The 12,030-nt window shown below is 37.2% G+C and overlaps 1 protein-coding gene across 4 annotated transcripts in view; it reads left to right on the plus strand.

Annotated features, from left to right (window-relative positions):
• SPPL2B (signal peptide peptidase like 2B) overlaps positions 1–11,183 on the plus strand; it is a 31,699-nt gene extending 20,516 nt beyond the window's left edge. The window contains exons 14-16 of one of the 4 annotated variants that reach the window (XR_007168584.2): positions 941–1,101; positions 2,668–3,106; positions 3,566–11,183. Coding sequence is in view for 2 of the 4 variants with exons in the window: in XM_048077645.2 (XP_047933602.1) it covers positions 941–1,101; positions 2,668–2,955 (449 nt within the window). In the remaining 2 variants the exon portion in view is untranslated. Of the gene's footprint in view, positions 1–940; positions 1,170–2,667 lie in introns of all 4 variants that reach the window. The other 3 variants (XR_010826740.1, XM_048077646.2, XM_048077645.2) reach the window with 3 other exon arrangements.
• Positions 11,184–12,030: the final 847 nt, after the last annotated feature.

Raw genomic sequence — 12,030 nt, forward strand, 5'->3', positions numbered from 1 at the left:
AAGACTGAGTCTGGAATACTATATCTAGAAGGACTCGCGATACTCAGTGCAAAAGAGACACTGACATGCTGGAGTAAATCCAGTGCAGGCCATCAAGATAGTTGGGTGCTGAAGCACATGATGCTCAAAGAAGAGAATGCAAAGGGAAAATTCTTTTGCTGTCTGCAGCTACCTAATGTGAGGATGCAGAGAAGACGTAGCCAGACTTCTCTTGCAAGTGTGCAGGGCTAAGGTGTGAGACAATGGACTTAGGTCACAAAAATAAATATTTCCATTAAATATAAAGAACTGTCACTAATTAAAAAATAAACAAAAACCTGAAGAACTGGATAAAACTATTGAGTATTCCAATCATCTGACTTCTGAACAGAAATCAGGTAGTTTTAGCTTCCTTCTTCTGAAAATGTAATTGAAAATAATTACAATATAAAATCCTAAATGCTTCTATTCTGCTTTTCTGCAGAATAATAGCAGAAATTAGAGACAAAATAATAAATTATACAGCTGTTTTTTCAGTTATGTTGCCATGTAGTAAGAAGCAGTCAAAGCGAAACCAAACAAGAAGTATGTAATAAAATGGTCAAAATGATTGTCTGTACCTGAATTCATAAATATAACAGGAGAGAGAAAATATTTTGCTTCTCTAAAACTGTTTAAGATATTGATTTAATTGCACAGCATGGAGTAGGTCAATCACACTACTTTCATAACATCATACTATCAATAGAAAGACCACAGTATCTCAAAGTAGCAGTCCAAGTTTATAGTGTATGTATAATGCTTATGTTTAGAAGCCAGAAAAGGTTTTGGAGAAGTTGCTTTATGTACTTCTTGGAAAATAAAAAGTTCCTGTTAGAATGCTTATTTAGCTAATTATTTGGTTGTTCTTAAGCAGAGCTATATCTGAATAATTTTTCTTGCTGGTTTTGTTTCCTTCCAGCCTATGGCATAGGCCTTCTTGTGACCTTTGTCGCCTTGGCATTGATGCAGATGGGCCAGCCAGCTCTCCTCTACTTGGTGCCCTGCACTCTAATCACGAGCTTTGCTGTGGCTCTTTGGAGAAAGGAGCTTGCAATGTTCTGGACGGGCAGCGGCTTTGCGGTGAATACCAGTTTGATATGAGTGTCTTCAAGAAATACTATTATTATAAAAACCTAACTAGAATTAAAGTTGAGTAAAATATTGTAGTATTATCCACCAAAACCAAAGATTTTTGTTTTGCTTGGTTGTTTCTTTTTTTACACCCTTTTTTTACCTCAGTAATGTTTTCATTTTCTTTCTTTAATATTAATGGCCATGTAAACTAGCTAGTGAAAAGTAAAGTAGACTGTCTATTCTTCTTCATTCTGATGCAATTTTTACTGGTTTGATCTTTGTTAAAAGTATTATTACTGTTGTGGTAAGTAACTCCTTAAAAATATTTATCTTCATACCTTTTCGTAGCCTACAGCTTATGAAGATAGATCTAGATCAGTTCATTATAGATTGCTTATAGTCCCTTAAGTTTTACAGAAGGTAGTGCTTCTCTTTTCATGGTTCTTCAGTAAGAACATAGACTTTGATGGGACTGGTTGAGTTGGCAAATACTGTTTCTTATTATTACAGGAAGCCAAGTAGCATGTAATTAGCTGAGTCGAGATTGCAGTCCTTTGTGTGCCTCACATAGGTCATGTTTCTGGAAGACTATCTCAGTTGATAAATCAAGAAATAGGGACTAAAACCACTACTAATATGTCACAGAAAGGTTGCAGTCAAAGAAATCAAAGTCATTGTCAGTCTCTTATAGACATGTGATAGCAAGAGACCCAGGAGGATCTTAGCAAATTAAAGTTCTTCCACAAGTTCTTCCTCTACAGAGAAACACTTATAAATAACAATTCAGAAATTCCTGCAACTCTGATTTAGAGAAACAGTATTTCCTGGTTACAAATCCTTTAGTCATGTCACTACTGTTCTGTGTTAGGAACCTAGCACAAAGACACTTTAATAATATGAAGGGTGCCAATACATTGTAGTCACGTATCTGAATCTGGAGCTTATGAAAAGGGGGTGGGAAAAAAAACATTGCAGGTGACTAGCTAGAGCTTTAACATACAATGTTACCATAAGAACAGTGCAGATGTATAGCATAGCAAGCATTCAATGAAATATCAGGGAAAAAAAAGTGAAACATTCTTCTGGAAGTTGTTGTTTATTTCCTTAGGACCATCTTATCTAATAATACCTTCCCTTCCTTAGCCTTAACAAAATCCTATCATAAAAGTTTGGACTAGAAATCATGAATTCAAACAGTTTAAAACAAAACCTTTTTTTTAGAAGATTAGTATTTTTTTCTGTGCAGACATGAAACTCCGCCAAAATTGTTGTGAACAAGAAAAGCTTACAGGGTTTTTTAAAATTGTTAGACAAGTTCCTGGAAGAAAAAACTCTTATGCGCCTTAAAATGCAAAAATAGGATAACATTATGCGTGTGTCCAGTGCTGCAGAATAGTAAGAGCCTTTTATCTTCACCTTGTGTGACCATTTGATCTGACCATTTCACTTGATAACTGGATGCAGCTGAATACATTTTTTGTAAATTCTAGTGTATCTCTATATACAGTTAATACCTCTCTTGACAACAGTAACAATTCCTGATTTTCTTTATTCTGTGATCTTCATTTGCAGAAAGACCTACCTCAGCCTCCCTTGGTGATAGCTCCTGTCAACTGCCCTGAGCTTCCCAAAGACAGCAATGTACCAGCCTCTCAAGAAGAGACCGAGCAAATGACCAATCCCACCCTCCATGTGAAGGAGCTGCATGGCCCCACCTTGACTGCAGAGGAGCTGGCTGATAATGACACAAAGACGGAACAGTCAGAAATTTCTATCACACAGAGTGAGGAACCAGCTGGGCATAACAAGGACGACCTTGAAAGCAAATGCCTAAACCTAGAGCAAAAACAGCTGGAATAAACAATGTGATAGGAACTCCGTATTTTCCGTCATAAGCATCCATGTAAAGCCAGTATGTATTTAGACTGGTTCGGTAGTATTCATGTTCATTGAGGAACCTCACAGGGAGTCTGATCATCAAACAACACAGAATGTTCTGCCTCCAGCTTCGGTACAGCTATACACTTCAAATATATTTCTGAAATATGGTGCTCTACGAGGGTTCTGATGTATGGATTTCAGTGATCATTTTATTAGTGAATGCCTTTGACTGATGCATTTTCATTATACCGGGGTAGTATTAAGAGTCTTTATTTACACAGTACTCTGTGCTTGTGTGGCTATTTTTGCTGCTTTAGCATAGTGTAGGTTAACGTGGAGGAAAAGCATTGAACAAGTCTGCTACAATGCTTAGTTGAGAGAAACATGATAGGTTTTTAGCACTTTCCCTACTGTTACCTTTTACTTTTCCTACTTGTCAAAGCCATTGATGCAAGGGAATGCTTTAGTATAAGCTGACATTCAGGCAACGCAGAGAATGGTTAAATTACCAGCCTCTGAAAGGATTTATACTACCGTGGTGCATTAAATGCATCTCTTAAACTTTTTTTGTCTTTGTTTTTACTTGCAGGTACCTGTGTTGGCTACTAGTCTAGTTTAAAAGGCAGGATGAATGGAGCTACAGGAAGCTCTCTAAGCACTCCTATGAACTCCAGGGGCTGTTTCTGAAAATAAATTGTTTGTCACAGAATGAGTGTATTAAGAATGTTTGCTTTAGAAATAAAATACAAGCCAGATAAATAAAAAAAATAGGTAATAGCATTACACTAAGCTTAATAGGCAGTACTTTCATTGGGAAAAACGTTAAAGTAAAACAGCAAAAAGAATCAGTAAAAGCTCAAAAATCCAAACTGCTGAACTTTAAGGAATATGGTTGTGATTATTAATTCTGAAGAAAATGGTGTTTTCATTCCCAAGGGAACACTTGGTGCTATAGTCACTTCTGATTTAGAGCTACTTGCTGCTCAGTAACTAATCAGCTGCTTCAAATAATGTTTTGTTTTGTTCAGAGAGAAGCTAAGTGTGGTCTGTCAGGTTCTGGAATGAGGCTGTCATCTAGCCTATTATTTTGCCCCTCTTGCTAAAAGACATTGTGAAAGACTAAATTGATGAATTTAAAGCTATTTGAGGTGCAGCTGGTCTTAATTTATATTCCTGAAATTGTGCATTTTCTTATGTAACATGGTTGAACCTTTTATGCATCAGCTTTGATACACGCAGAGAGATGATGAGATTTGCATATCATTTCTTCAATTTAAGAACACTTGGCTTCATCGAAGGTGTCTGTGTTCTACACTTAAATTGCAATTCCCAATTCCCTAAAATTTCAAACTTCAAATACTTTGTTAAAGCTGAGAAAGGAAATACGATTCAAGTATCATATCAAGAATATGATTCCAAATTGCATGGAAGAAATGCTTTTTCAGAGTATTTTGAGAGCCTAAAATGTCATTTACAAAAGCATCATTATTGTGTCATGATCTGAGGCAATGCTTTTAAATTAAGAGTCTCCAGCTGGCATGTTGAGTTGAATGCTGAAAGGCTCTCCTCTTAATGTCTGTCGGTTAAACTTCAGCCATTATCTCTTTGGCTAGGTCTTCCAAAAGTTTGCCCTGTGTTTTTTGGATGTTAACCTCTTTTAATCCGTTTTGCATTGGGTGGACAATATTCTTTCTCTAGAATGTGAAAGGCTTTCTGTAAAACCACACCATGGGTTCGGGATTTTACCAGCTTCTGCTTAAAACTTCAAGCCCTGTCTGATAGACTGATGTAGTGGTGAGTTTCTTGGAAGGCTTACTGAGTCCTAAGGCCTGCACCACATTCATTTATGAATGACCCAAATGGATTAGATAGTAGGATTAGAGAGATCTGGGTTTTGTTCTTTTGTTTTGTTTTTTAATTTCTTCTTTAATGGACTATGTTACTTTTGCCAGGGGTAATCTGAACCAATTATTACTGATAAAAAGCAACAGAGACATTTTATTGAAAATATCAGCCAGCTGGATTATGCCTTAATTTAAACCATTGTGTAAGTATGTATATTTAAAAAAAAAAAAAATCCTGTGTTTAAATAATGAACTTGACAAATAGCGATAAAACAAATTTGGAGACTGACTCAAACTTCTATGTTTTTTTGCCTTGATTGTCTTTCAGTCATAATATTTTTGGGAGTCGTTTTTATACGCTTAAGTCAGTAGTTTTTTGATGATGAAGCATTAAGGTTTATCACCTTCTTAAAAATGTATTTTAACATTTGTTCTCATGCAGTGTGGGTTAGGTAAGAGTTTATTTCTCAAGTTGTTTATAACTCAATTAAAATGGAATAATTTATAACACTGATTAACTTATAGACCTTTAATAGTTGCTTTGTTCATATTTCATTCTAGATGGGTCTGCTTGGAGCACATGCTTCACCTTTTTGTTTTTGCTGGTTTTCCATCCAAGTGTAACTTTTTTTTTTTCAAACTACAGAGATCAGTGTGGAAAAAAATAGTGCAATAATTCCAGTTAAAGTATGTAAATAATGAGTTATATACTTTGACTATTCTAGTACTGTACAAATCAGGTGACCCTGGTATACCAGTCTGGCTGCGACTGTTTAGACCCTGATCCTACATAGTTCAATCACTTCCATCAAAAACCAAGGCTCTGCTTTTCTGTCTTTCAAAAAACTTCCCACAGCAGCTTAATGTAAAATATAATGTTTTATAGAAAAATGTCAAGATATATTCAATGTAGTTAATTCTGATTTTTTTTTATGATTGCAGATGTACATTCTCCACCAACTTGAGTTAAAAGGCTGCTTTTTAAGTAATGTCGAAGTGCTTCTTGTTTAACACAAAAACAACCAAAAATCTATCTTTGGATGACCACAGTAGTGAGTGTCATTTTCTTTTCTGGGTCTGAAATTACTAAATATGAGAGTGCGTTGGACCAAGTGTTTGGGTTTGATTTGTGTCCTCCTGAAGGGTTGCACAAATGCAGCTGAAGGTAGAATGCAACCTGAAAGACCTTAGTGAGAGTGACAAATAAGGGAGAAGTACCTCAAATGCTCTGTTAATTTGTGTGAATTTTCTTTTTCACTTGTCACAAATTAAGAGCATTTAAAATGAAATAGAAAAATATCTGTTTTTAACAGTAGCAGATTAAAAAAAAAAGGCAAAAAAAAGTCCACATATGGAAGAGCTGTACTTGTTTATGTTTAATGATTTAATGTTATCTCTAAACTTGGACAAACGTCAAAAAAAAATATCACTATCAATAGCACAGCATTTTTCCTAACAGATCTATTAACATGTTTATTAACATGGCATTTAGAAAACATGTCATTTAGAAAATTCCTCTTTTCATTTTGTTTCCTTTTGTATTAACCATATCAGATTTCTTGATTTGTTTCTTTACCTGATATCTTGATCTCAGTCAAGCCTTTCCTGCAGAAGCTGCTCCTTTTTGCTTACAGTAGCCATCAGTCTGTATCTTCTTAAGAATGCCTTGCAAGTCCTAATAGTGTTTTTTCAGATATGTCCATTTCCACATTTCAGATTTGGTTTTTGCATCTGTGATGTGTTGCTCACTGAGAACATATGACCATAATGATAGTGCCTGTAGACTTCTAAGTATGCTGGAAAAATAGCACTGACGCTGGAGCCACAAAAAAAAAAAAATGAAAAAGAAAAAAAATTAATAATAAACAGAACTGAAATAATACAATTTTAAGCTTTGCTGAAGGTGACTGCATTCATCAGTCAATTAGTATGACCGGGGGAGATATGTATTTACTTGCAGATCTTATTTTTTTCTGGGGTGTCTGATGGACAACAGAATGCTTAGAGTTAGTTTCTTTTTTTGGAGGAAAAAGAAAGTTTTGTTCCAGAACAAAATCCTTGGGACACTATGTAAGTTCAATGCCTCTGGATATATCACACTCCAGTTTGTAGAACCTTTTCTAACGTAGGAAGTTCCTCAGTTGCCTGCTTAACTACTCTGCTTCCTATTAGATGCCTTTGGCCTTGAGGGGTTCCTTTGTTTCATTCAACTGTTTTTATACCTTCCCAGGCTAGCCAAATATAAATAAAATAAAAACAAAGAATGAAATCACCCCTATACTGGGTGTTGGTTAAAAAAAAAAAAAAAGTGTTGCCTTGAAGTAAATTCTTACATACAGGTCTTTTATTGTAAGATACTGCAGTTTTCGCCTGTGGTTTTGTTCCTTTCTCCCTTTTCTTTAACCCCATGGTTGTATAGTGCATGTATTTCTGATTTCTTGCACTATACTGGATGTTTAGGATGTAAAGCCCAGTAATATTACTTAGTGGCAGCTTCATTGATAATCAGTTAACAAAATTGATTTTTTTATATATATGCTTTCATCATTTGCCACATTATTTGTAGCATATTCCTATGTGTAAATAACCTAGCTAAGCCATAATGCACAACAAGTGTATAGCAATACATGGCACACATTACTTTGGCACAAGCCAAAGTAATGTGTGCCAGATGTGCTGGCAGATCCAAACATTTGTCCATAGCCTGTGGGGGTGGTGCCTTTTTTTTTTTTGACATATGGTCTGTGATGTTTTAAAATAAAATCTGTAAGGGCTGCACATTGAGGAAAAACTAGGACATTTAGGAAAGCATTGTGAGTGGCAATTCAGAATATGGAATCATAGAATAGGATGGAATTGGATTGAATCATAGAATCCAGAATCCTAGAATAGGATGGGATTGGATGGGCCCCTTGGATTGGAAGGGGCCTTAGGGACCACATAGTTTCAACCCCCTGCCATGGGCAGGAATGCCACCCTCTAGATCAGGTTGCCCAGGCCTGCATCCAGTCTGGCCTTGAACACCTCCAGGGCTGGGGCACCTACAGCCTCTCTGGGCAGCCTGTTCCAGTGCCTCACCACCCTCTGTGGGATGAATTTCCTCCAGCCATCTAATCTAAATCTACCAGTTTAAAACTATTCCCCCTTGTCCTATTAATGTCTGCCCTAGCAAAAAGCTGTTCTCCATCTTTTAAAAAGCACCATTTATATACTGAAAGGCTGCAATGAGGTCACCCTGGAGCTTTCTCTTCTCCTGATGGAACATCCCCAGCTCTCTCAGCCTTCCTTCACAGGAGAGGTGCTCCAGCCCGTTGATCATCTTCATGGCCCTCCTCTGGACCCACTCTAACAGCTCCACATCCTTCTTGTGCTGGGGGCCCCAGACCTGGATGCAGCACTCCAGGTGGGGCCTCACAAGGGCAGAGCAGAGGGGCACAATCACCTCCCTCCACCTGCTGGTCCTGTGTTGATGCAGCCCAGGATGCAGTTGGCCTTCTGGGCTGCAAGCACCCACTGCTGGCTCACGTTGAGCTTTTCGTCCACCAGAACCCCCAAGTCCTTCTCTGTAGGGCTGCTCTCAATGAGTTTTTCACCCACTCTGTACTCATGTGTGGAATTGCCGCAGCCCAGGTGCAGCACCTTGGACTTGTTGAGCCTCATTAGGTTCACATGAGCCCTCTTTTCTGTCTTGTCCAGGTCCCTTTGGATGGCATCTCTTCCTTCTGTTGTATTGACTGACCATACTACTCAGCTTGGTGTCATTTGCAAACCTGCTGAGGGTGCACTTGATCCCATTGTCTATGTCATTGTTAAAGATACTAAACAGCACTGGTCCCAAGACACATCTTCTCTTACAAAGAATGTTTTGGTTGTGTTTTACTAATTTAAAAATCATGAGTTCTATAGGCAGAAACTACGTCAAAGCACTTGTTAAATAGATGCAGTGCTCCTTCTACTAAGATAAGAAGTCTTATCTTTTGATTTTGTACATTTAAGTAATAAGCATGAGACCAAGTCTATGGGGGGGAGGTAACCGTATTTCTCTCTAACTGGTAGTTAATGACAGTGGTATGCATGTGCTAGCACAAATAGCTATTGCCTGTTTGTCTTCAACTCGTGCTTTGTCACTCACCTCTCAAGATTGGAATAGAATAGTTCAGTTGGAAGGGACCTTCAGAGAACATCTAGTCCACCTGCCTGACCTCTTCGGGGCTAACAAAAAGCTAAAGCATGTTGAAGGCATTGTCCAAACGCCTCCTGAACGCTGGCAGGCATGGGGCATCAACCGCCTCACGGGGAAGTCCCTGTTTCATAGTGCACTCGTAGCACTCTCTGCAGTAGTCCATTAACATTATCTGACTCCATATCTTAACCATCAGATACCATCGCCCACCCTGACTCCTGGATTACATGCTGCATTTGTTGTGTGGGACCGTCTCATTCTAACATTTTCAATGAATCTTTTCAATCCTAGAAGTCACTGACAGTGCATGCAAGCTCCAATATATTCGGTTTGGCAACATATGAAAGCAAAACCACTTTTCTTAAAGAAAGATGCAGATTTGCAACCCTGACTATGGATGATCTACTTACTGTTTTTATCACTTTATTTCACTTTTTCATATTGTGCAGTGCTGGAGGAACTGAGGATCTATTAACGTGCTAGCAGTGTTTGAACAACATTAGCATTACTTTATTAAAAGTGAATTACCGGTGCTTTGTATGTGGATCAGATGGGAGACTGCAGGCAAAAAGAGCAGTATAAAGAGAATTTGAGATAAGACTAGAGAGGAAAATACACGTTTGTTTAATGCTAGTTTATTGGGTGCTTGTTAGTAGCTTCTTTTAGGGAGCAGGAGGTAATATAGTAGAATAGTTTAAAAAGTCCAATGTCTTTGTGGAAGGTCTTTGTAATAATGTTCAATTAATTGTGTATAGGCTAGTGTTATGAAGACTGCAAACTTAAGTGGTTATTAATTTTAGTGCTTGCAAATGCATACCTTTATAATCATGAGAGCTAAACTTTTACACTCTTGTTTCATGAGGTGCTGAAGGAAGCTTTTGTGTTTCAAAAGCTGATACATTTTGGTTACTTTAAAATCTTCTTTGCTATTGGCCCCTTAAAAAATAAAAATAAAAGCATAAAAAATAAAATTCCAGCTAAGAAAGTTTGCCAGGGTACCAAGATTGTGGCATAAAAGCTCCATTCAAATGTTTTTCCTGCACGGTGGCTAGGAATGCCGCATGCACTGAAGCTGTCAAAATGAAACGCAGATGGGACCCAAAGAACAAGGAGTTTAGTTCCCTATAAAGATGTAGTCAGTCCTTAATCGTTGCATCAGGTATGGTGATAAAATGAATATCCTTCCCTGATTTTATCTTGCCTCTTATTTATCTTGTCAGATAGGCAGTCACATACAGTATGCATGTTAATTCCATGGTTTTAATTCACTGGATTACTGAATTGCAGACTGCCTGGTGTGAATTGTAATTCTCTCCCTTCAAGCGAACTGTAGCAGGCGTGGTATCTGCTAGATGATGGTTTGCAACACCAGTGCATGGTATCTACAAGGATAGATAAATCAGTAATTTTGTGACTTGTATCTATGATACAAGTATCTTGTATCTATGGTACAAGTAAGATTTTAGTAGTTGTTATTGTTTGCAAACAATAATAAAGAACTGAACATATGTCATGTTACTACTGTCTTCCTCTGCTGACAGTAGAATAGAGCCATTGCAAAGCCCAGGAGGAAAAAGGAGTGTCCGAGTAGTCAAAGACACTTTTGGTGAACGTTTCTGGTTTTGACATTGTAGGTCTTACTGTAACACTTGCATCAGATCTTCCATTCGGTCTGCGTGGGTTCTTTCCCATATAACTATAGAGCTCATGATGGTTTTGATCTCATCCCCTCCGTCTGAATGATTTAGTCATGTAGCCAATTGCACAGCATATCATAATATATAATTTTATATGTGTAAATACGTTGTAAGACATAGCATCTCCAGTGATCAATGTAGATTTGTTTCTTCCCTCTGTGATGTATCATGGCGAAAACCCTATTTCATAATTAACAGTGGGAGGAACAGAATCTGATGACGAGAGATCAGAAATATCCCAAGGGTTTCTGCAGAGTGATTTTTGTTTTGTTTTCCATGGAGTAATTTAGCCTATTTCAGGCATACATGTATATGGTAAAAGAAAACAATTCTTAAAAAAAAAAAAATCAACTGAAATTGCAGTGTTTTTTTTCTTCTGTTTTGCTTTTTAAAAACATTGGAATTTACCTTAGCCTGTTTTAGTTTAAAAATGTACAGATTTTCTAAAACTGTAAAATAAAGTTACTTAACTTTTGAACTGAATTTTGCTATTTTTTATCGTTACATTTGAAATCCAGTTCACTTTTTATTCTTTGCATTAAAATGTGATAAACTGTCTTTTGTAATTTAAAAGATCTCAAAAGCTGCTCCTAGCTTCAGTCTTGAGATGGGTTCCATGCAAAATTCTTGTCCATTGACTTTCAAGTCTTGCCCATTGCATTTCAAGTCTGTCTAAACGAGTAATCAAACTTCCTTTCTGCCTCTGCTTCTACCCTTGATGGGATTATTGTACAGATACAACCAATGAGTTGCATGTTGTGTTATTGCTTGGAAAGGAAGGTGGGTACTTACAGGCCCTGTGAAAAAATACTAAGTTTCTAATGAATTAAATTGCAAGTCATAGAGCCATCTGAATGGTGCAAGTTGAAAACAGGTGCATTTCAACTCTGGTGTTCAGTATGTCCTGCATTTTCCTTTTACATGTGCAATATAGCTGAAAAGACAAAAATTAAGAAATTTCTTGTGTCACCTACCTTGGAAGAAGGAAGACAAGGAAGGATGGAAGCATTGCAGCTAAACAGCCTTTCTCTCTGGACTGTTGCTGCGGAATGACAGAACAGCTACTTCTGTTCAGACAAAGAGGGCTCAAAACCAGAAAGACTGGTTTTGTGTTAAATAAAGGATAATAAATATTAAGATTCAGTCTGGCTACAAAATTCATCCTAAAATGCTGACAGGCAGTATTTTCTGGGAACAAAACATAGTTATCACGTCAATACCAACAAACAAATGTACCGCATAAACTTCTGCAAATACTAAACTAGTAGCGCCATCACTATTTTTTGTTGTTGCTATTAAGCAAAGAAAAAGTCACATTTATTTTGTAGTA

Source organism: Anser cygnoides, chromosome 27 (genome assembly GCF_040182565.1).
Source record: "Anser cygnoides isolate HZ-2024a breed goose chromosome 27, Taihu_goose_T2T_genome, whole genome shotgun sequence".
NCBI classification, from domain to species: Eukaryota; Metazoa; Chordata; class Aves; order Anseriformes; family Anatidae; genus Anser; species Anser cygnoides.